The 24,071-nt window shown below is 39.8% G+C and overlaps 2 protein-coding genes across 3 annotated transcripts; one reads left to right on the top strand and one right to left on the bottom strand.

Annotated features, from left to right (window-relative positions):
* The first annotated feature begins 1,043 nt into the window (after positions 1-1,043).
* Positions 1,044-10,656, top strand: si:dkey-103i16.6 (uncharacterized protein LOC557125 homolog). The gene is made up of 8 exons (XM_062420908.1): positions 1,044-1,127; positions 7,605-7,833; positions 7,942-8,097; positions 8,343-8,575; positions 9,196-9,300; positions 9,403-9,560; positions 9,665-9,877; positions 10,056-10,656. The coding sequence occupies exons 2-8, from the start codon at positions 7,613-7,615 to the stop codon at positions 10,275-10,277; spliced, it is 1,308 nt and encodes a 435-aa protein (XP_062276892.1). The 5' UTR covers positions 1,044-1,127; positions 7,605-7,612; the 3' UTR covers positions 10,278-10,656.
* A 54-nt stretch (positions 10,657-10,710) lies between these two features.
* Positions 10,711-21,216, bottom strand: ric8b (RIC8 guanine nucleotide exchange factor B). 2 transcript variants are annotated; one of them, XM_062420906.1, is made up of 10 exons: positions 21,032-21,216; positions 20,564-20,611; positions 19,835-20,464; positions 18,766-18,860; positions 16,670-16,820; positions 16,319-16,417; positions 15,929-16,073; positions 15,673-15,817; positions 15,429-15,548; positions 10,711-13,204 (listed from the first exon to the last, which is right to left on the bottom strand). In XM_062420906.1, exons 1-10 carry the CDS (start codon positions 21,113-21,115, stop codon positions 13,096-13,098), a joined length of 1,626 nt encoding a protein of 541 aa, XP_062276890.1. In that variant the 5' UTR covers positions 21,116-21,216; the 3' UTR covers positions 10,711-13,095. The 2 variants fall into 2 exon arrangements, with proteins under 2 accessions (XP_062276890.1, XP_062276891.1); XM_062420907.1 differs by having other exon boundaries at positions 16,319-16,414.
* Between the last annotated feature and the right edge of the window lie 2,855 nt (positions 21,217-24,071).

The raw sequence follows: 24,071 nt of genomic DNA, 5'->3' as shown, positions 1-24,071 counted from the left end.
AGTGTCAGGGTATGATTATGTGGAAAATTGTTGGTTAGAAATATACATTTCTGAAATGTTTTTTAGCTGAAGTAATTCAAGATTCAGAAGCTTTTAATGCCATATGTACAGCAACACAGCAGGTGGAAACATGTTAGGAAGTGAAATTTGAAAGTTCCAATTAGATTATGAAATGAATATTTACAGTTGTTGAAAATAAAGAGATAAGAAAGAGAAATGAAACCATGTAGAACATTAAATATCTTTAAACAGATCTTTAAAAAATAACACTTTGCACAGATTTAAAAAGGATGGACAAAGAGGTGGACTGCAAGAATATGATTTGGTACATTGTGACATTTTGACTTGTGTTGTTTGTTTGTTTTGTTATTATTTCTTTATTCCCTTGTGTTGTCTTGAAGGTTTTTTGGCTTGATTTGATTATTATAGCTTAAAAAAAAAAGAAAAAAAAGGGGTAGGACCAAAGTGTTCCTTATTTCGATCATTGAATGACTATTATTTTGTTGTTTATCTTTTAAAAAATTCATTTCTATTTTGTTATATTTTGCTGCCTATATATTTTATCTTGTAATTTTAACATGTTCGAATAAATAAACTAAACTAAAGCTGTAAAAAAGTAGGCCTAGTCTTAAAACAGATTGGAGGGAACAATAGAACACACCTTTGAAACCAAAAAGTATAATATAACATAACGGCTGGAGGAAGAAAAACAATCACTGTAAACATGAATCCATGCTTTCATCCACTTGTTTTCATACCGAGAGTAAATTGAGCTCGGGAACCGGAAACACAGCACCACGTGACTTTCCAACTCCGTTTTCCCGCCTATGTTCATACTGACTTCTTTAGTATACGGAAACAGCAACAGAGTGACATCTCTGTCCTCCAACACCGTCACAGTTTGGGCTCCTTGCAGATAAAGTGTGTCTATTTCAGAAGGAGACACCTTTACTACAGCTGAAGCAGAGGTGGACCTGACTGCAGCTACTCGACTACCAGCAAAGAGTTTAGAGTTTAAAGAGAAAAAAGAAAGAGAAAAGAAAAGCTCAGTGAGTTTCGTTTCGGATGTAAAACAGTCTGTCGTCGCCGTCTGCTCCACATTCAAAAGTTCCTCACTGGAAAGACAGGTAGCTAACGATGATGATGATGATGATGATGATAGCCCTCTAATATCCTAAATTACATTATCGTTCTTACCAGAGTAGCTCTACAGATAGTGGACTTTCACCTTCTAACACCTTCTATCCCAAATACATTTTAAAGGCAGTTTTCATACATTTATTAATTATTTTTTAAAGATTTAGCTAGAGCCACATTAGGGTGATTAGCTAGGAATGTAATGAGTCCCTGTGCTGCTGCAGTAAAATAAAAAAAATTGCAGCCAATCTGCAGAAGGCATTCAGCTTTTTTTCTTCTTCTGAGTGGTTCAGTGTGTTACTTTATAAAACACTGTAGACTGTTTTTCTCTAATGAAAAGCTTGTATGTATCTTATTTTGGTGTCCCTAATTTGTGGACTAGGACTAAAATATCAAAACTGTATAAAATGTGTCATTGTAAAAAATCGTACGATACATGTCCAACAAAAATAAAACCTATTAAGTCTGTTCGGTATTAAAAAACACAACAAAGCTTTCCAGTCAGTTATGAAAATTGTGGTTAATTTGGTTGAGAAATCACATAAATCACATACCCTACTTGGCATCATATGACTGAAAACATCCTTGTTGTGTTCTTGTGTAATATGTGTAGGTCTGTAACTAACAATCATATTCATTTCTGATTGATCTGGTGATTAGTTTCTCAATGAATCAATTAGTAATTTGCTCCATAAAATGTCAAGACAGTGGTGAAACATGTTGGTCAAGGTGACATCCTAGAATGTCTTGTTTTCTCCTTGCTAATAATAATAATAACAATAATAATAATGCATTTTATTTAAAGGCGCCTTTCAAAGCAACAATATAAATCAGCTGACATTGATATGGAAGTTTAATTAATCAAAAGTATAATTTTACAAAGATGGATAAATAAATAAATATATATGAATGTGACTACATAGTGTGAGACAGAGTATACCACTCGGAATAAGTGCGTTTTCAGTTGGGATTTAAAGGTGGAGACAGTGTCAAAAGTGCGAATGTCTGGTGGGAGAGAGTTCCAAAGGCGGGGGGCAGATCGGCTGAAGGCTCTTGACCTCATGGTGGTTAAGTTGGCAGATGGAGCTGAGAGCTGGATGGCAGAAGAAGATCGGAGAATGCGTGAAGGTGTGTAGATGTGAATAAGTTCAGAGATACGATGGTGCCAGGTTGTGAAGAATCTTGAAAGTGAGTAGCAGAATCTTAAAGTCAATGCGGGATTTATTAGGGAGCCAATGAAATTGCTGCAGGGCAGGAGTGATGTGTTCAATAGAGGGAGTTCTGGTTATGATACGAGCGGCTGCGTTATGGACCAGTTTGAGTTTATGAAGAGATTAGGAAGACCAAAGAGGAGAGAATTACAATAGTTCAGACGGGATGTAATCAGGGTGTTTACCAGGATAGGTGGTGAAAGTGAGGGACGGAGACGATTGATGTTGCGTAGATGGAGACCGAGTAACATTATTGATGTGGGCTTCGAAGGATAAAGTGCTGTCCAGGATGACACCCAGGCATTTTAAATGAGGGGATGGAGGAACAGTGGAATTGTTGATGAACATGGAGAAAGTGTTGGGTGTTGCTAAAGTGGATCTGGTACCGATGAGGAGGACCTCAGTTTTTTCGCCGTTGCTGTTTAAGAAAGTTGAGTGAGAAGCATGATTTAATTTCCGGTAAGCAATCAGATAGATCTGTGGGTGGCAGAGTGGAAGTGGGCTTAGTGGAAAGATAGAGCTGGGTATCGTCTGCCTAACAGTGAAATTGAATATGAAATTTCCTGAGAATGTGACCAATAGGCAGAAGATAAATAATGAACAGGACAGCGCATTTTTCTTAAAAATGACTCCACACAACTAATTGATTATCAAAGTAGTTGCTAAATAATTTAATTAATTGACAGTTAATCAAATAATCTATGCAGATCTACGTAATGTATATGAGATATCTCTGCCCTGGAGTCACAAAGACAAATTAGTGTAGATTAATTGTATTTGCTCATAAAACAGAGTTCATAGTTTGTTACTTCCCGTGTGTGAAAATCTCAACAGCTCATCAGGTTTGGTGAAAATAAAGATTTGTGGCTTTTTTGCAAGCCTGTAAATTAATGTATACAAAACGAGTCAATGCAGCCCTCTTACATATGTTAGGTACAGTTCATTGTGTGGCAATGATTGTTTTTCCAAAATGGGCTGCTGTTTTTTTTTTTATCTGTAATGAACCGCTGGTTCCAGCAGGTGGCAGTGTAACCTAACATGTAGCAGCTCCTCTGTCACTGGATGTAAATTATTGTCAGCTGTCAGAATGTATTCTGCATTTGTAGTAAAGAAAAACCTGCTGGAAGTAGTCTTTTCTAAAAAAAAATAAAAAAAAATGTGTTCACACACAGTTAAACATGCTGATTGATGCATCCTCAACATCATGCTTTGTTTCCAGTTAATTTTTTTAAATTTTATTTTATGAAAGATTAAAACTATTCTGTTTTCCAGGACCTTTTCTATTACCAACAAGACTTCATCAGATTAATCAATCAACAAAAAACGAATCAGCAGTTATTTTAATATTTTTTTATTTTTCAATTACAAATACCAAACATTTGTTGATTTGCTTCTCAAATGTGAGGATTTGTTGTTTTTCTCTGTTTTATTTAATTCTAAATGATATATCTTAAAGTTTTGGTTGTTCACGGTTTCCTTATATTTTTATCTAAGTGAACTGGCAGACTAATTTTTAAAAAAATGGTTTGTTGCTCTAGAGTATGGGTAGCATTTATCTCTAATTTTCAGTTGCTTGTTTTGAATGGCTTTATGTTTTCATTTCATTGTTTTGTGGTCCAGAGTGGTCCTGTGTCTTCAGTCGGGACGACCTGAACTTTCAGCTCCTGTACTCTAAAATAATCTGTGTCTGTAGGAATTGTATCACATCCCATTACTGGTAGATTGGTGCTTAATTTAGGGCTGGTACGTCCTCAGAGGGGTAACAGTACAAGAGTCATTAGTTAGCCATTGACCCATTGGGCAAAATTAGCTCTCCACTGCTGTCCTTCCCCTCTGTGTGTGAACAAACAATATACTAACACAAATTAGGACTCTCTGCTTTGTGTCAACTGAGAGTCCAACAAAGATGCTACACAGAGTGATATGTCATTAGTGAGCAGGTGGAGAGAGAGAGAACATAGAGCTGTCGCCTCTCCAACTAAGTAATGAAGAGGTTTCCATGGTGACCAGGCGGCCTGTTGCCATCCCTGGTTCAGGGTGGTGGGGGGCAGCAGAGATCAAAGACGGCTGTTCTCAATTCTGCTGTAAGTGAAGGGTTAAATGCAGGGGGAGAGCCCCTCATTAAACTTAACCAAATGTCCTGTAAAACACAGCTGACCTGTCCCTCCAGAGATGGCAGGTAGATGTTTATTTAACACTCAGCTCAACAGAAACAGAATAGTGTCCACAGGTTCACGCTGCGTAGGGTGAAGACGGTCTGATCATCTGTCTTGTTCTGCTATTAGTATATTTCACCTCCTAATAAGGGGAAAACTGATTATTGACAGAAATGTAATCAACAAGCTATTTATTTAAAAAAACAAAAACATTTGTAGTAGCTTCTCAAACAGGATGATTTTCTGCTTGAATATATTTTGGTTTTGGACACAAACAATTGGAAAATTTGAAATTACATATTTAAATGTATTGTTAAAAATTACTGCAGTTCTAATCTAAAATAAATATTACTGTTATTAGTAGTCAAGCAGGCAAATCAGCCCTTATGATGGGGGGGAAAAACTGCTCTATGTCATGACCTTGAAGCCTTGACACTGAAATAGTCCACCTACACAAGCTGCATATTTAGACTGTTGGTTGATTGACACAAACCTCATCACTCAGATATTTGCAACTGTTCAGGCGGGAAATGTTGCACCATTTTCATGTCAGTAGTACACAGAGCTTGTTGACTTTCCAGCATAGCTCAAAAGGGGTTTAATCAGCCTGAAAACACCAGTGCAACCCATCATTCCAGGAATATTTATTGTCATATTAATTAGTATATAGTTGTAATTTTATCTTAAAAAATGAAGATAATTGGATATAAAAGCATACAGTTTTATGAGGTGAAGTCTAATTTAGGTAAACGCTGTATACCTTTGTGAGCTCAATCATAATAAACTGAAATGTGATACTTAAACATGAACGTACCTAATCTTGTATTTTTTCACTCTTTGCACATGTTGAAGACCATCATTTTAAACACCAGGTGGAAATAAAAACAGAATTAGCGCAGGTTGTGGTATATGAAAGGAGACTGTGTATCATCGAAGTTATCAGTTTGGAAGTAGTTATTTACAAAGTAGAAATGATCATCTGGTGTCCTCTGTTGCTTTTTGTTTTTCTACTTTGCGTCAACACTTGAGGCCAGAGTTTCTTATGCTTTGTCAATGAGCAGTAAATGTTGAGGACATTCTGGTTTTGGTCATTTAAACATATCTGCTTGTTGTTTTTGCTCGCTGCTCTTTGGTGGTATTTGAGTTTTAGTCCCAGGCTCTTAAATTGTAAAAGGATTATCCATTAGGCTGACTTTTTTTGATGTGGGTGGGGGGTTATTGGGAGCACCGAGTTGTGCCCAGTGTTGTAGGACAGTCCTAACATATGAGCAGCTACACCCCTGGTGGTCCGGTACTGCGGCACACTGGGCTACACTGGGCTCAGCTTTTCGACTGAGGAGAGCTGCAAGAACGAGCAGTGTGAAAGGCTGAGACAGGGGGGCTCTCAAATCCTTTTTAAGCCTTTTGTCATTTATACAGGGATTTATTTGCCATTAAAGAAAAATAACTGCATTTGTGGCACAATTAGGCATTTATTAGATCTTAAAAAATGTATTTAAAGACATTGAGGGGCCTTGTTATCTAATAAAATAACTGTGCACCTGTGCATGACACCTTTTTTTGGATGGATGTTTTAAAAATTGCACCATACCATCTTAACTTGTTTCAGGTTTTTGCTGAAGCATCCTGTATTTTGTCAGCATTGCCCTTTACTGCTCTGGTTGTTGACTGTGTGAAAATGCGCTGCTGCCTTCTGCACCACCATTTTCTTCCGCCACACTAACTGCTGGTTTTGTCCAGATCAGCTCCCATATTGAAGCTGTAGCTCTCTTTTAACAGTGATCAACCCTTTTTCCAATGGCTCAAGTTTAATCTGGTAAATTTGTGCTATTTCGTGGGCCTAACTGTTGAGTCTGCACTACACCATCTGTGTGGGACCTTAATAACTGGGCTGGTGATTTATTGGCTATACTCAGCAGTGTCTTTTTGAGAGGAACCCAGACAAAAGACCCTCACCATCCTGCTGTTTTTAATAGTTCTTTAGGATGTGCAGGGGAGAAAAAAAGCGGTAGTAATATGGGGGCCCCAACCTTAAAGGAGGTAAAGAAGATTGAGTGACTGAAATGAAAACAGAGATTTTCAGGATTCCACTAGGCGAAACCTACATTTGTTTTAAGCTAGCTAATTTTCTTTAAATGTTAATGTAGCAATTGAAAACACTTAAAGGCCACAACCACCATCACTTTCTGGCTGTGTTTCTGCTCCGTAAGCCTTCAGTGATCCCTCTGCTCGCCTCCCAGCCCCTCCGGAGGGCGATAAGGTGCTGCTGGAGAGAAGCTCGTCTTATCTCCCTACTGCCCCCTGAAGCAGTCGTGTTTTATGGGTTGTAGCTCTTTTGTTTCCTTGTTCGCTGCCTCTCCCTGATCACTCACACTCATTGCTCATGGAAGTTGTTTGAAGACCTAGAATAGCTTTGGAAAAGAAGCCCCCCCCCTCTCTCTTCTCTTCTTCGTCTACTCCTCTGTTCCCTCTTTATTGAATCCTGCCTCCATATCATTTATCTCTGCACCCCCCGCTCTCTTTTTCCTCAGTCTTTAGGGGCCGTTAGGGGGCATCCTCTTTTCTCTCCCAGCTGGGTTTGTTGACACACAGTCAATCTATGGTTCCCTTTCACCTCTTCCAGCCCTCTTTTTAACTCTCACCCAACACCCCCCTCGGCTATACCCTCCGCTTTCCCTGAACAGTAAAGCTGCCACAGCTGTGAACTGTATTAGCATAGCTGCTGAGCAGCAAAGGGGGGGTTGCTAAATATATTGCAGCCATTACCTTTTGTTCAACAGTTGACAGTTTTAAAACATTTCAGCTTCTCTCTGTGCAGGGTGAACAGAAAGGATGCTGCGATAATTTCAGTGTAACAGCTTTTTAAATATGGGTGGAGCGATAGGAGGAAGGCAAATGAAAAGCAAATTACTGAAAGCAAGGCAATGACTAATTAGAGCAGCACAATGAAGAAATAAAGTTTTCAGTTTTCAATTTTCAAATGTCATGTGGGCACATGTTGTTTCACATACAGAGGAAATTAAGCTTGTATGACAACTCATGAACAGTGATGGATGTTTCATTTAGACTAAATGTCGTGTTTGTTTCTTGCCATCAACAGGTGTTGGAATGAATAGGTCCAGGTCGAGCTGCGATAAAAAAGCCCCTCAACCTCCAGTCACTCGGCTAACCCGCAGCTTCAGCTCCCAGACCAGGCACAGCGACCCTGCAGAGCTCCAAGATTCTGGGCCCAGCCCATATGGAAAGCAGCGCAAGAAGCAGACAGACTCGGCTCTGGCCCAGGACCTCAGCCAGATGAGTGTGAGTGGACAGGACGGCGTTCCTACAAGGTGAGGAAACATTAGACTATTCAATATGAAATCATTCTGGCTCTGCCTCTAGATGTTGTTCATAGGAGAGAAATGTTTTCATGTGCCCTTTCTTGGCATCCTCTCCAGTAAAGGAAAGATGTCCAAAGGCCCTCAGCCCTCTGGGTCCAGATCCCAGGGTGGTCTTGCCTCTGTGTCACGGCTGTTGAAGCTTGGCCGCTGTAAGAACGTGGTGGTGGTGGCCGGAGCAGGGATCAGCACTGCCAGTGGCATACCAGACTTCAGGTCGGTCTCTGCCGCCCCCTCTTCATCTCTACTTCTTCTATGATATGAGTCCTTGAATATTTCCATTGTGCTCTGTTCAGTTCCTTTTCTAAACACTGGCTCTGGTTTCCTTGGTTAAGTGTGTCTAAGGAGCTGTTAATTCCTGGGAACAATTCTTGAGAAGGACACTTATTGTTTGCTGCTCTTTAATACACTTAAATGCTCCAAATGAACATGTAAAGATGATTGTACTTTCCCGTGTTCAGAACTCCAGGAACAGGTCTTTACGCCAACTTGGAGAAGTACAACATCCCTTACCCAGAAGCCATTTTTAACATCGACTACTTCTCCAACGACCCACAGCCTTTCTTCTCTCTGGCCAAGGTGCTGTATCCTGGCGGCCACAGGCCCAACTACATACACTACTTCATCCGCATGCTTCATCACAAAGGCCTGCTTCTCCGAATGTACACGCAAAACATTGACGGACTGGAGAAAGGTGAGTGAAAAGTTAAAAGGAACAAAAGAAATCAGCCAGAAAAAAATGAAACATCATTGCAGGAGAGACGCATGCCAGAACATGCAGTGGGACATTTAGAACTTTGGACTAAAATAACAAAAACATGAAAGGACATTTGTTGAAGAATCAACTGAAATTTTACTTTTCACCACAATGCCAAAATGTGTTGTGGCTACCACATACTGGGATGCTAGTTTTGTTTAACTGCTGATGTGTTGTTCCAAACCAGTGGAAGAAAACACGTATCTCCATATTTTGTGATTTCTAGGCCTTATATAAACTAAAAGAATGTTTCCACTGAAAGAAGAAAACCAAGCAGTTTTTTCTCATTTCATGAAAAGTTTATTTTTTTATACATGATTTTCATTTGACAACAATCCAGCATTCTTATGAACATTTAGTCCTTGAACGCACCACCCAGACATAACAAATATGTGTTCAGTGTTTCTCTTTTACACCACCAGTAGTTGTGCACTTCTGACACTTTCAGGTATTCAAATTGACTTCTAGCTATCCAACCAGTGACAGTGTGCTGTGTTTGCTGAATTGGATTACCCTGTTTGAATGTCCTTAATGATTTTCACTAACCATCCTCACAGTTTGTGGCATTCCAGATGCCAAACTTGTGGAAGCTCACGGTAGTTTTGCCACAGCTTCCTGTCACCTGTGCTACACTACGTACCCTGCTGAGGAGGCTAAGGTAGGCTTAGTCCTGTGATCTGAAACCATTAAAATTTCAATACAGTGCCTCACTAAATTTGATGCCAGTGTAATGCTTCCTTCATTGATGTTTGTTTCACAGCAAGCCATAATAAATGACAACGTCCCAATATGCACATTCTGCGCCGCAACAGTCAAACCCGACGTTGTGTTTTTTGGAGAGGACCTTCCCCAGAAGTACTTCCTCCACTCACAAGACTTCCCCAAAGCAGACCTGCTAATCATTATGGGCACGTCTTTACAGGTAAACAAACCATTTTCAATATGTCTTCATTATTTAAAATTGGTTTCTTGGGCAAGTAAATCTTAGGTTCAGTTGTATCTGAACAAAAATTCAATGTTTTATAGATTGAACCGTTTGCCAGCCTGGTGAATACGGTTCGCTCCACTGTGCCACGTCTCCTCCTGAACCGATGCGCTGTGGGTCCATTTGAGAAGGTCCCACTGCGGAGAGGAGACCACATGGAACTGGGTGACCTGAAGGTTACAGTCCGGAGATTTGCGGAAATGCTCGGCTGGAGCGACGAAATCAAAGAGCTGATGAGGAGTCAGGAAACAGTGGTGCGTTCCATCTTCATCTCTAAGTTATCCAAAGACTCTTCTGATGTTTTTTATTTGCTGAGTTTTTAAAGACTTTTTAAAAATGTAAACTTTGTAAAACTGTAAGGTAAAGTAGACGACACAGCTTAAAAGGATCTGTTGAGATGACTGACTATGGCAGTAATTTTCCTCTCTGCAGAGCATCCCTACATTAGTAAGCAGCTCTCCATCAGTGAGTGGACCGACGCCTGGCCAGAACACATCAAACAGCCTGATGAGCAGAGGAGCATCACAGCCTCTAGGCAGGATGGAGACATCCAGGTCCAGACCAGGAGCTCAAAGAGCAGCAAACAGCGGCAGCGAGGAGACAGACTCTGAGACAGACAGCAAGAGCACTGCATCATCAAGCCCAAGCGACTGACGCTGCATGTTTTATAAGATAAGACACTGGAAAGGTTGTAGAATGTTTCCTCCCTCCCTTGTTCTCCTGTATTCTGTACACAATGTTTTATCTAATGGAGGTCAGTGTGTGCATTTATTCATTGGCACACAATGTGAAATGTTCCTATGTACGAATCTTTAAAAAATCATATCAAAGACTGGTTGTCGAGTTCAACAAGCATATTTATAGCACTTATTATGGAGGTGGGATCCATCCAAAACACTAGTAAATGTTTCAGCCCCGTCCAAATGATTCTGCATGTTTTTAAACCGAATCCAGCAAATGTGTTCATGGTTGTTTTTTTTATTATCAGCACAACACTGGATTTGAAACAATATTTAATAAAGGTTTTGTGTAATTTGTGCTTCTTCTGTCCTTCTATAAACTCCATATTGTGTTACAAAAAGACAACTGCTTCTATTCAATTTATTCATTCTTCAGTGGGAAGTCTCACTACATAAAATAAGTGTGGTCATATTTACAGTGTGTAAATGTGCAATAACATTTTTCCTATAACATTCTTTACAGATGGAAAGGTGATAAACATGCAATTTCAATATATCCTACTATGATGGGGGGAGATAAGCATCAACACAGGGGCTCAGAAGAAACAGTGTTTACTGAAGGGTTTGATAACATCAAATCATGTTATCTTCAGTCAGCAGATCTCAATCCAGTTCAACTGTGGGGAGATTTAAGGACAAAGTCAGATGCTGCTTTCAAACATCAAAATATCAATTGATGGAAGGAATATCTTTGATTTGTAGTGTCCTTCTAATAGAGTTCAATGGACAATTAATCACCCATCTGACCTTTCACGGCTCTCTAAACATCTGATTTCTGACTCAAATTGTCATTCTACTAATCTTATTTATTCCTGTAAGAGCAGCCAATAGATGTGATTCATAGGTCAGGTGAAATATGCTCATGATTAGTCACCTTTTAAAAAAGTGAGCCTGTAATAATGCAACAAAAGGTTTTCTTGGGCTAAAATATTCAGGCAAATTCTCTGGATTGTAATCTGCAATAAAATGACTGTTTCTAACAACAAATTAATCTGTACAACAAAACTGATGTTGTGTCGTCACCAACCAGGCAGCTGACTTCAGAGTTGCCAGTCTGTACACTTATTCACTGAGGAGATGTTACTTGCAGATTATACACATATTTAGCCTGTAGATTTATATAAAACCAGAAAAAATTAATCTAGAAAAAAAAATACATTTCTGAGAACTGATTGAACATCATGCAGATTTGGCAAAAGTACATTACAGATTACATAACAATCATTTCAGGATGCACATTTCTTTGTCCTCAACAGGCAGAAAACTATGTTTACCATCTTCAACCACATCCAGTATTCCTGTCCTAAACACACCAGTGACTCAACAAGCCCTGACTTTAGAAATAAATCGACTAACTGGTGTGCAGCTTTCATTGATAACAGCCAATATAGACTCACTGAGCTGCGACTTTAAACTATCCACACGGACACTGCCTGATTTCTAAATATACATCAATCCTGTTCATCCTAGACAGGCGCTGTGATATTAAGGCTTATAGTTAACAGTTCTTGCTATGATTTCATGTTTAGTGTGTGTTTGTTTAACCATCGAGCAATACAAAGAGTGAACATAATCATCATGTAGCAGAAAAACTAAAAAAGTGAAGAAAAAAAACAAACAGAAGCACATGATAAGGAATGATTATTCAGACCCAATTACAATTTAAACAAACCATAACAACAGTGCTTTCAGTGAGACACATGTAATTCAATCAAAATTATATTATTACCTCCGCTTTCTCAACTTAAAGGAAAGGTAAAATAAATGATAAAGGTGCAACAGTAACCATAGAGGCCTCCTACGCATCATGGTGCCACTGCAAAGTCTTCCTGCCGCATGTTAAGTCCACTTCGGAGAACGGCTTACGGCTGTGACAGGGCCCCTCAAAGTCTCCTGTGAAATGTTCAGCTGTGTCCCACTTCAGGGGCTGGATCCTCACAAGACGTAAAGACATGTCTCATTTAAACGTCTCTTCTGAATAAAGCTGAGAAAGAAAACCTTGCTTGGCTTACTATTTCCTTCTTTGAGGCAACTGTTGTAGTTTTTTTGCCCTCAGTTTCCTTTAGTCAATTCCTACAACACTCAATTGTTTAATGACACATTCAAGTGACCAGTGTCAACTTGTAAAATGTCACCTGACGTATGCAAGTGTTGATTGGTCACTGGTAAATATCATTTGTACTTGACCAAAGCACACTATTATTTACACAGCCAGGTCATAATAACAGATGACGTACATATAAAGAAAAGTAATATGAATTTGTTTTTTTCAACTTGACACACTATGTGCTTGTAATCCAGCATTTTATCACGGAACAAGTTACCACAGTTACCTAAACTTAGTCAACCAATGTAGCCCCTAAGTCCACCGTTGGTTTTGGTCTCTATAAGAATATAAATTACACAAAAGATCTGCACACTTCAAATAGCTGCCATTCACTTTAATTAAATACAGAGTAATTTATTGGGCGCTATTAGTAGAGCGTGTGGATCTTTTGTTTGACTTTTTGATCCAGCACCTGTAAAGGTTTTTTGGTGACAGCTCTACACTCTATTTCTGTGACAAAGTCATTTAGGGAGGGGGCAGGGTTCAGCCCAGTTTTTAGCTCCTCTGCAGAGCCCACCTTCACTGATCTTTCAAAGGATCCAGCCCTTAAAATGCGACACAGCTTTCGATGTGTTGGGGGCCCGGTGGGCTTCGCCTGGAAAATGTGGCCTAGATGTGCAGTGCACTAATCAGAGTCTGATCCTGAGATGTCTTCAGGTGGATCGCACAGAGTTTCTTCAAGTGGTGCTAGCGTCCCGTCCGGCCTGACGCCCATGGGTCGAATTACATTCTGCCTGTGGACACAAACACAAAATCATCGTCTTCAGAAAACAAGAGATATCCACTTGGTCAATGGAGAGAGGTCAGATAGAAAGATTGTTAACATATACATGGACCCGAGTGTCCTGTGTGTTTAAAAAGTAAACAGGACTTGTAGACAAAACAAGACTGTGCTCGAATCCTTTGTATCCAGCAACAGTCTTAAGAAGGGTTTCACTTGTACATCTTTACTCTCATACATCCACAACTTGAGAACCCTCACTCAACAAACACCCCCCTGCCTTCCTTCATGGACACTCACTCCTGTCTGGCCATCATCTCACCCACTTGTTTCTCCTCCTCCTCCTCCTCCTCGTCCTCCTCTCCTGTGGCAGTTTAATTACAGGATCAGCGCTCAGACTAATCTCCTCAAAGCCACGGCTGCCCCTTCATCCTAATCCAATTATACCTGCACTGTGTGTCACCACTCCCCATAAGATGATTTATCAGAGAATTATCCATCAAAGATTTAAAAAATGACCGATTTGCGTTAATTTAAAAGATTAGTTGAACTTATGCTGGGAAAACTACAGGCTGAGTTCTTTAAAAGGAGATGGAGAACTGTGATCTGGTAAAAGAATATGTTCAGATGTGAAACCTGCAGAGTAATGTATGTGGTAACTAAATATAGGCTGGTTATAAAAATCTTTTTCCTCAGATGTGAATCCTGCAGCCCTCATTCCACAGCTTGAAGTCACATATTGAGGACTAACGATGTGTCTACTGAAAACAAAACAAACAAAAACACAAACCATCACCTTTCCCAATTAGGAGTTAAAAAACCCCCCCCTCCTCAGCAGTGGCAGAGGACTGGAGGTCTGGCAGATGTAAAGGGTGGTGGTGGGGGGTGCAGAAAATGTGCTAATTGGAGGGCCAGTTAAGCAGTTAGGGGAACACATTCTTGCAGGGCTCTGACCGATCTCCTTAGAGTCTGTACTGAGGAAGCACCTCTCCGTCATCAGCACATCTCTTTTACTGAGGAACAGAAGAAAGAGGATGCAGCCTCGGAAAAGAATCTTCCTCTTACAGGCACACGTGCCTCATTACAGCTCAACCCTCTCTTTGGCTCTACAATGACGAGGTCAGCTTTCTTATGTCGGCACATTTGTTCACCCGAGTATCTTCCTCTTCGTCCACGTTCCACCCAAATTGCTTTGTCTATTTGCGCCTCTGTCTCTGTCCACTCCCTGTCTGGACAATGATTGGCTCCTCAGAATGAGAAGAATAAAGTCAGGACACATGTTATTAAAAACCTGAATGTGGCACATAAAGGAACCAGGACTGGCAAGCTGACTGTGTGTGCCAATTAGGTGATAATTAATGGAGCAGTAGTAATGATGCTGCAACGGCGTGCAGACAGCTTCCATTTACCCCAGCTGAATGCTGTGCTGTGCTGAAAGTCTCTGCCTAATTGAAGCTGTGGCTAACAGCAAGAGATTCTTCCTTTGATGAATCGGTTGGCAGGGAGCGAGCTCACTGTTACCTTTGTACAGGCATCATGTTTGACTTTGCAGAGGAAACAATAAATAATATGAATACATTGAGCAAGGGGAGCAAAGAAAAAGTTCATCATTTTGGTGAAGGCCTTGCAAAGAAAACACAGTTTGTTATTTGTCAAAGAATTCTTTGGCATCTCACATCTGTCCTGTTTGTTTGCTTCTCATTTAGCAGGACATCTGATAAACCTTCAGTTTTCTTGTATACATAGCACAGGTGACAGATTACACACACTACCAAAAATCTCAAACACATGTCAACAAGTTCCACTGAAATTTGGTGAGCTGGTGCCTGGAACATGTAATATGTAATAGATGTTTGGTGTGGATCTGGATACTGATGCAGAGCCAGTATTTCTTATTTCTTCATCTAAACACTTTGAAATAATTTCTACAGGCATTGTGTGAATGAAGAGAGGAAATCTGGCATCTGTGTGATCTCGCTTGTTTATCATCATGTGCATTTTAATGCAGATCAGGATCCTGGTGGAGACTGAACATTTCTAAACATGGAGTATCCAGCTGGCTGACCATGTCATCAAATCACCCACAGTTTGAGTATGATCAGAGACTTTTGTTGCATTTCATTCCTCCTCTTTCCTCTCTTATGTTTTCACCTCTGTAATGTCCACTACTGAAATGAAAACAAATTGCTCCAAAGGAAACAGACATGTTTATAATAAACAGTGTTCAGTGTTTTTACCTTGACAACTTGTCAAACATACAGACAAGTTTCTCGGCTTCGTACTCCTTCTGCTCCTCAGTCATCTCTTCAATGGGGTTCGGCATTGGCTCCTCCACGTGACCAGTGATGGGGTTGATGCTGGAACAGAGAAAAAACTACATTAACAGCTGCAAAATTATTTTAAATTATATTATCAATATATGCACATATGCAAAATATGTTAACATTAAATTATTGGCACTTTAATCTACTGAACACTCACAAAGGTTTGGCAGATTTGTACTCCTCTGTGTCTGAGTTTTCATCGTCTGAGTACTGAGTGTCTCCTCTCCCTCCTGCCAGGAGTCCTCGAGCCACCAGGAGTCCTGCTGCATTTCCATACCCTGTGTACTTCAACAGGTTGTCCACTAAAAGATGACACCGCAAATACACAAGGTTTCAATATTCTTGTTCTCATATTTTTTCATTTGATATGCCATACCACATGTTCCCCCTGTGACCAGATCACTGACTCTTACCGCTCTCTTTACAGAGGACAAAGAGAAACTCTGCAGCCGTCTGCTTCACACCCATATCCACATGTGTCATGAGGCGAACCAGCTTGTTTCTGATGGCTGTGCCGATCTCTGGCCTGATCTTCACATCTTTCAGTGGGGGGAGTACCTGAGATGCAGAGATTATGGATAGCTCAGTATTTTTGTCACCCTAAAAACATGATGTACCTACAGTCAGAGTCACCTGCAGCCGTGAGGTCACTAAAATCAGTCTGAGCAAAGTACTGAAATGTCACTGGGACCCCAAACACTTTCAGCCTTGCAGATAAAAGCTTAATGAAACCTGTACAGGACACCAGAAATGTTTCATACTTAATTGTAATCTGTTTTTTAAACTGACGGCAGCTACTGTACCTGTGCTTTGATATGTCTGCGGATCTCTCTGTGGTGTCGAGATCCTTCAGTCAAAAGGCTGAGCACCGGAGTCAGACCCTCTTTGTAGTTGGAGCCCTGCTTGGAATGACACAGACCACAGAAACTTCACAGGCTGCAGAAGCTGGAGCACTGGATAGATGTCAATCTCATAGTTTACACGACAGCTCTAATATACTTCAATTATGTCCTGCACAGTTACTCCATCGCACTACAATATAGCGCATTACACCATTCTTACACGTTTTTAGGATGTATCAGTCATTTTTCAGTGTGTCAACAATGGGTTTGCCACCCATCTGCTCCGTATTTGCTCCAGAGGATGAACTTTACCTTGTCGATCCTTTTCTCCATGAAGTCAATTAACATCTGTATCGCATCCATGTTTCTCCCACCGTATTTCTCTTGTCCACCCTGGACAGGCACGTCGATTAACACGTCCAGGCAGGACACAGGCAGGTTATTCAGCAGGTTGACGGCATGGCTAGAGACAAAAAAACAACAACAAAAAGATATTTTGAATAATGTATAACTTCACAAGATTTAAGATACTTCACAGAAGATTCTAAGATGCAACTGGGATGCAAGAGTTTGTGAGGATGAAGAAGTAAAAGTACAAAAACAAGTTTTAAAGAAGTGAATAGAAAGATAAAATAGATGAAAGCTTTTGGAGCAACGAGCTTTTGAAAAGATGAAAGCTTTGGAACATTTTGCCTCGGACAAGTTGTTCCGAAGCCAAAGACCCTTCACGGCAAAGATCCAATCACCTCTTGTTTTTAATCTGCATTTTGGAACAGCATTGATGGGGGGCTGCCAGATGAGCTCAGGGTGCAATCTGGCTCAAAGGAGTAAAAAGGGGCCTTCAAAAATCATTTTGTCTAACTTCCATCTGCATAACATTTTTTAATGTGTATTGTCAAGAGAATGACATGCCAAGTTAACTATCAAGAAAAGTGTTATAATGAGTGTTAGAGATATATGGGTTGTTCAGATTTTGACTTTTATCCAGTTAGTCTGGATACTTGCATTACTATTGTCTGAGAAGACATAAAATAGCCAATGAGAGACACATTAATAAAGGTTTTTGGAGTAGAGAGGACCACTGAAATTGTTAATTTGATGCATAATCTGGTGCATTGGTTAGCTGAATACTGCCCAGGTCCTATATAACACGTCTTCCTCATCATTGCTGCATGGACAAACAGGTGGTGTTTAGCTCCACTAGAAATCCTGTGTATAAGTGTGTAGTGTATTCTTGTACTGGGAGGCTGCTTGTGATCCAAAAGAAGAAAATCTAAACCTTCTTATTTGTGTGACGCAAAACTCATTTTAAAGTCGCTGTGGATTTTTAAACTGCTTTGATCAGAGCCCTGCCTATACTGAAAAAGCTTAAAGCTTAAAGAAATCAAAACTGCATGAATTTGGAAATATATCTAGTTAATAGCATTGACCAACATTTTGTTTAACTCAACATGGTGTTTTCTGAATAAAAAACCTCCTCACCACACTCCCCAACAAAGTTATGCTGGTCAGTGACTCAAAAGGTCAAAGCTGTATCTCAATTCAGGGGTCATGTCTTTCAAAAGACACGGTGTACAAAGGTGTGTCCACAGCTTAACCAATCTTAATTTACCTGGCAATTATCCTTTCTCAGCCTGAGATACTTTACACGCCATCGCCGGCGGTGAAGCACCTCCATTTCTTCTAATAAATAGTAAAACAAAAAAAAAACAAAAAAAAAATCTAATTTCTAGGTCCATTTATAACGGTAATAGCTGTGTCAACTGCAGCTGTCAAGGCGACAGGAGCATCAGTCACTTTTACATGACACTGTTTAAATTTCAGTCTATAGCCACAGATTCTTGGCATTCCTGCATTAAATTACCATGAGCTGTTGCAGTGGTAGGACAGCTAAGATCACTTAGAGGTTGAAAAACCCCACTAGGCTCAAAAGAAACATCTCTGTATTGCCTGAACTGATTTTTCCACAATACTGCAGTCTGCTCAGTCTGTGTTATCTGCCTTAATTTGCAGTAATGCACAGATACTGGGTGGACGCTCAGTGCTTGTCAAGTGGGCTGCTTACATGCAAATCACAGCAGGTGATTTTCCATTGCAGTACATGAATACAGGATAGTTTGGCGAGTGTTGGAGGTACAATGTCTATGTGTGTTCTTTTCTATGCAAATCAGTTTCAAATGACATTTACACAATATTGTGGCTCAGCAGCAAAAGACACAATCACCAATCCATGTGAGGACACATATTTACAAATGCAAGCTATAAAGCATCATGGGACTGAGATGTTTTATGCTCGTTTTGAGTCCTTTCACAGGTCCTACTGTGCAGAGTGCCTTAATTCAATGTTTAAGGGGCTGTCAAATAAAAGAGATGAATATATGAAGAACAGTGAGGAGCAGCCTTCCCACCTGTGTGCTTCCTCTGTTTTCTCCTCTGTTTCAGTCTTTAGCATCAACAGGTGACGCAGGATGGCAGCGATGAGTCGAAACTGGTGGTCATCCTCCTATTAAAACAAGGACAGGATTCTAAGCAAACGTTTTCATTGTTCAGAGACAGTTATGTGAAAAAAATAATATTAAAAATATTAAAAGCAAGGAGTTGGGATTTCTACAACATTAAAGGGTCAAACGTGTCTAGGACCTACATTTTGCATGATTTGCACTTACACTGTGTTAGATGCAGCCTTTGTGGTCATTAGTCACCTTCAGTCCAAAACGCATGAAATAAGGCAAGAATATTTGTAATGTCTTCCAGAGCAAGACCATAAGGTTTGATTTTACACAAGCAGCTGTAGCTACAAACTGTTAAATGATCACTACATCATGAAAGATACAAATCACAATGTGTAATGTGTCTGACACATGGTCCTAAAGCATATGTACGTATGTAAAACGTTTTTGGCCTGTGTGTGCATGGAGCGAGTGTGTCATGTACAGTATATGTAGTAGCATGATGCTGGACTGAACACTGGTGACACTGGCAGATTTGATTCAAAGTCATAGTTTGATGTAAAAATGATGTACAACTTGTAAAAACATGCAAAAGTTCCAAAAAAAAGGATTTTATGGTGATTGTAACCTGCCTAAAGATAGATAGCTAGATATATAGATAGATAGATAGATAGATAGATAGATAGATAGATAGATAGATAGATAGATAGATAGGTAGATAGATAGATAGATAGATAGATAGATAGATAGATAGATAGATAGGACTTAGTCTGCAAGGGAAATTACTGGTATTGTCTGATGTCCAATTAATTAAGTATTTCATGCTTAAAAAAGGGGGTCAGTGGTGAATCGATACTTGGGATTGTCTGATACCCAACAGCTGAGTATCAACGTAATGTATCAGTACATGTCTAAATAAAATCATCTTTGTAGGTGATGTAAACCTGACCTGCTCTCCGTACGAATGTAAGTGATACTTGTGGTGACTGGCATGCAATGTGAACCTTTACTAACATCACACACTCACCTCACCACCAGCATTAGAAAGCGTGAGGTTGAACATGGCTTTGAGTGCTTCCATTGCTCGCTCATTGTCCTCTGCAGGCATGGGCAGGGCCTGCGGATCTGGACGGGCAGCTTCATATGGACCAACCCAGTGCACATCCAGGGTGTGTTCCAGCACCTCTGTCAGTAGCGTCACGCCTTGCCATTCTCTCCTCAAGCTCCCTCTCAAGTCGGAACGCAGGGCGGACAGCAGGAAGAGAAGGCGCAAGGTGAACAGACCCACCTCGTGGTGCCATGTGCGGGCTACACGCAGGTTTGCGCACAGGCCATGTGCCAGCTGCACATCTACACTGACCTGCTGAGCTGCAGAACTGTTGTACACTATGTTACATAGGCACTTCAAGGCCTCCACAACCACCCTCTCCTCCTCCTCTGACTGAGTTTCTTCCTGAGGGGTTTTCTGGTTGTCACCTCCTCCGTCTCCAGCATGCAGCTTTGCCATCCCACCCAAGATCAGCATGCCCTCCCTGGTGGCTACAGGTGCGAGGACACGCTTGTCTCTGGACAGGATGCGAAGTGTCTCCAGACATGTCTTCTGACAACTGGGCTGCGACTGCCTCCCGAGCACTGTCAACACACTCTGACACAGCTTCTGTAAAGACAAGAGTGGGGAAAAAACGCATCTATGAATATAAGAGAGGCACTTTGATAATAATAGCGCTGCTTTCATTATTTAAATGTTTCTACTTACACTCCGCAAGGGTTCCTCCCTTTGGTTAAAAGTGAAGGTGTGACTGTTCTGAAACAGAAAAGAGGCTCACTGTGACCACCAGATAGCTCTATATAACCATTCATATTACAAAAACAACACATCTTAGAAACTGGTATAAAGGCTAAAATATGTCCATCAGACCTTGAAGAAATGATTTAAGTTGGGTAAAACATCTGTATGCGTAGTAACAGTGAGCAGGCAGCATTAGCATTAGCAGCACTACGTTGATGTTGAGCTCCTGTTAGTTTCATTCAAGAGGTTTCGTGTAATATGTTTATATATATAACATACATTATCACAGGACGCTGTTAACATAGCCAGGTTGGCTGGTTTCATTTAAATGGTCTGCTAATTAAAAGTTAGCTGTTTAGCAAGGTGGCTAGTTAGCTAACGTTAGCGGTGCCGTTTGTTTTGGTTGACGTGAAAACGGACAGAGCAGCGACTCACCTCCCGATTAAACTGCAGCAGAATAGTCTCAATCTGCTCCTGGTTGGCAGAGTCCAGCTGCGACACGATGTTATTCAGATCCATGGTGGATACGGACAGGTAGCTCGGTACCGACGTTACCAATGGGTGTTGAGCAGCTAGCTGACAGGCTAGCTAGCTATGTGTGTGTATGTGTGTGTGTTGCTGTCAACAGGGAAACTCCCCTGACTGCATCTGCCCTTCACTGTGTTCAAGTTTTAATATGCAGATCTTTTAAGCATTTATACACACACATAATATTCTTAACACCACATCAATTTGTACATACACACATATAGGTTGGATTATTGTAATGTGGGACACCTAAATTCGATTTAATCTAAAAAATGTTAAACATGATTGGGACTGCTGTCAGATTAAACCTGAAATCCTGTCAAAGTACAATAAAAAGGATTTAGAGTAATTTAATGTTAAGGAAGGATATACGTTTGTCATAAATAAAGCATTGTTGTCAGTTGTTAGCAGAATGGGTTTGTGATATATTCTTGCATCAAAATATGTACTGTGTTTATGGTGAATAATATTTTTGTATACATTTTTCATTGTCCCACTAGAAAATGTGGTTTGAGAAGAGGGAGTGGTTTTAGGAAAAGATAAGATATATCTTTATTGATCCCCCTTAGGAGAGATTCAAATTGACACAGCAGTATAGTGGGGGAAAAGTAGCAGCATTGGGGTGAAAGTGATTTTAAAAATAAAGTAAAATACTTAACCGTGTAAATAATCTTTGTGTAAATAAATGTGCAATATATAAATGTGCAATATGCAGATATTCCTGAGATTATACATGTGTGCCATGTTCCTGGGATTTACATAGTAAGGACAGCATCAACCTTTTGTAGTGGGAGTGGGAGGTACTGGGAGCTGTGGTGTTGTACAGTCTGGTGGCTGATGGTCTGAAAGAGCCCCCCAAGGTTTTTGAGGCACATGGCTGGATTAATCTGTTGTTAAATTAGTAATGTATGCATTTAAGAACATTAAATGTGCACCAATAGTTATTCAGGTGTCTTATTGTAATGCTTACTTTTCTATTTATTTTAGGCAGGTTGCAATTTACATTTATTAATAATATAATGCATAACATAATACTTTACTATACTATCTGCAACAGCAAAAATATTGTAATTACTGAAATGACCATGTTGATGGGCATGCAGTTTGGCTTTGAGTCTTACTGACCAGAGACATTTTTATTGTATGAGTTAAGGTGATTTAGCTTCCAGCCTTACACTTTAGTGTCCCATATTTTAGCCTGAACTGTCCCACATTAGGAAAGGAACATAATCTGAAACAATTTGGCATGAGGAACACTTTTATATTTGCCATTTCTATTCCGAGTGTGATATTTGCATTATCTTTTCTGTTGTGATTAGAAAACAAATTGGTGATTTCAGAGTGGTATTTGGTGCAGATACAATGCGTTAACTTCATATTAAAATATATTGCTGAAGTGCCAATTGCAGGAGCTGTACCACATCACTCTAATTAATCTCTAATGTACACATGTAGATATTTATTTTATAGCTAGTGGTGGAAGAAGTACTCAGATCCTTTGCTCCAGTAAAAGTGCCATTACAGCAATGTAAAAAAATACTCCATTACAAGTAAGAGTCCTGCATGAAAAATCCTACTTAAGCGGATTATTTTATTATTAGCAGCGAAATGTGAATAAATATATTTTAATATATGATGTTACATTATCAATATGGAAGCATCAATGTGTAAGCAGCATGTTACTGTTGTAGCTGATGGAGAAGGAGCTAGTTTGAATTACTTTACATAGGTTAGTTAGCTAGTTAAGTCAAATTAAACAATTAAAGAGGAAAACAGTGTTGAAAGTGTTGAAATGCCAAAGAAAAATAACATTTCCATCAGTTTTCATATGTAAACATTTTTAATTAAATATTTGTTCAACAATCCACGTGTTATGGACTTATTTGTTATAGCTCAACACTATTTCATACAATTCAAAGAAAATACTTGTTTCAGCCAGTGTATAACTGTATTTTGGTTTTTAAAACAGGTGTTTCTAACAGCTCAAGGACAGCCAGAATTATCAATCTATCTCTAAAATCTTTTTAGCGGATATTGATATTGACACTCGGGTCAGGTGATTAAATCACAATAGAAGGCTGCCTTTTTTTTTCTTGTTAGCTCTAAGCAGGTTTTCTCAGTTGTGAATCCTGCAGGATTTCAGAGAGATGGGCACACATAACACAGGATCTATGTTCCAATAAATACAAACCTTGGCAGGGGTCAGAGGTCAAAGGTTATGGGACTGAAGTGCAATGACCCAAGCACAGCAGGACATTCTCCCTATAGAAATGTAATTCTTTCTGCAGTGTGGCCCTTGTGTTACCGGCCCAACCCCCCACTGTGGTGTCACTTTGTAGCATGAAGAGAGAAGCAACAATCAGCTCAGAGGACTTCAGAAAAAGTTTTGTCTTTCCTGACATCAAAATGTGAATCCGGATTTTGAGATAGGGCTGAAATTGAATCAGTTACACGTTAGAATAGAAAAGCAGCAGCGATAAGGTCCATATTTGTCAGTGAATCTATGTTAAACGCTATTAGAAACTTTGTTAAAACATTTTTTTATAACAGCCATCTTATATTCAAGCGTGGAAAATATAGATAGAACAGTATAGACAGAGAACAGGACTTTGCTCCAGTGCTGACACTGATTACGATTATTAGATAGATACAATAATGTTTAAGACAGATTAAAAAGTGAAGACATTTGACAAAGATGAGTCAGTGTTTTAGATTGTGATATTATTTATGTGCCAACATTTTTTCCACACACATCAGTTTCAACTGTGATAGTTTAACAGTCACCACAGACGGTTTCCAGTGCTTTTATTTACAGAAAAGTTACTAGACTTCATGTTACTGTACACTTTGATATTTTCCCTTTTTATAAATACCCATAGGGTAATAGGTCCTCAGGAGCTTTGAGTGCATTATAAAACACACAACCCTAGGTTAATGCGTCCTTTAC

This window comes from Scomber scombrus, chromosome 6 (assembly GCF_963691925.1).
Source record: "Scomber scombrus chromosome 6, fScoSco1.1, whole genome shotgun sequence".
In the NCBI taxonomy this organism is placed as follows: Eukaryota; Metazoa; Chordata; class Actinopteri; order Scombriformes; family Scombridae; genus Scomber; species Scomber scombrus.
The sequence above is the reverse complement of the archived record's forward strand: the minus strand, read 5'-3'. Positions and strand labels throughout refer to the sequence as shown.

Excerpts from the sequence above, each read along its gene's own strand:
- si:dkey-103i16.6 (XM_062420908.1), top strand. The coding sequence starts at position 7,613 with ATGAATAGGTCCAGGTCGAGCTGCGATAAAAAAGCCCCTCAACCTCCA. Across the intron at positions 7,834-7,941 it reads CAGGACGGCGTTCCTACAAG|TAAAGGAAAGATGTCCAAAG; the intron begins GTGAGGAAACAT and ends CATCCTCTCCAG. Across the intron at positions 8,098-8,342 it reads AGTGGCATACCAGACTTCAG|AACTCCAGGAACAGGTCTTT; the intron begins GTCGGTCTCTGC and ends TCCCGTGTTCAG.
- ric8b (XM_062420906.1), bottom strand. The coding sequence starts at position 21,115 with ATGGATCTGAATAACATCGTGTCGCAGCTGGACTCTGCCAACCAGGAG. Across the intron at positions 20,612-21,031 it reads TGCTGCAGTTTAATCGGGAG|AACAGTCACACCTTCACTTT; the intron begins GTGAGTCGCTGC and ends TTTCTGTTTCAG. Across the intron at positions 13,205-15,428 it reads ATGTTTGACAAGTTGTCAAG|GCAGAATGTAATTCGACCCA; the intron begins GTAAAAACACTG and ends TTGTGTCCACAG.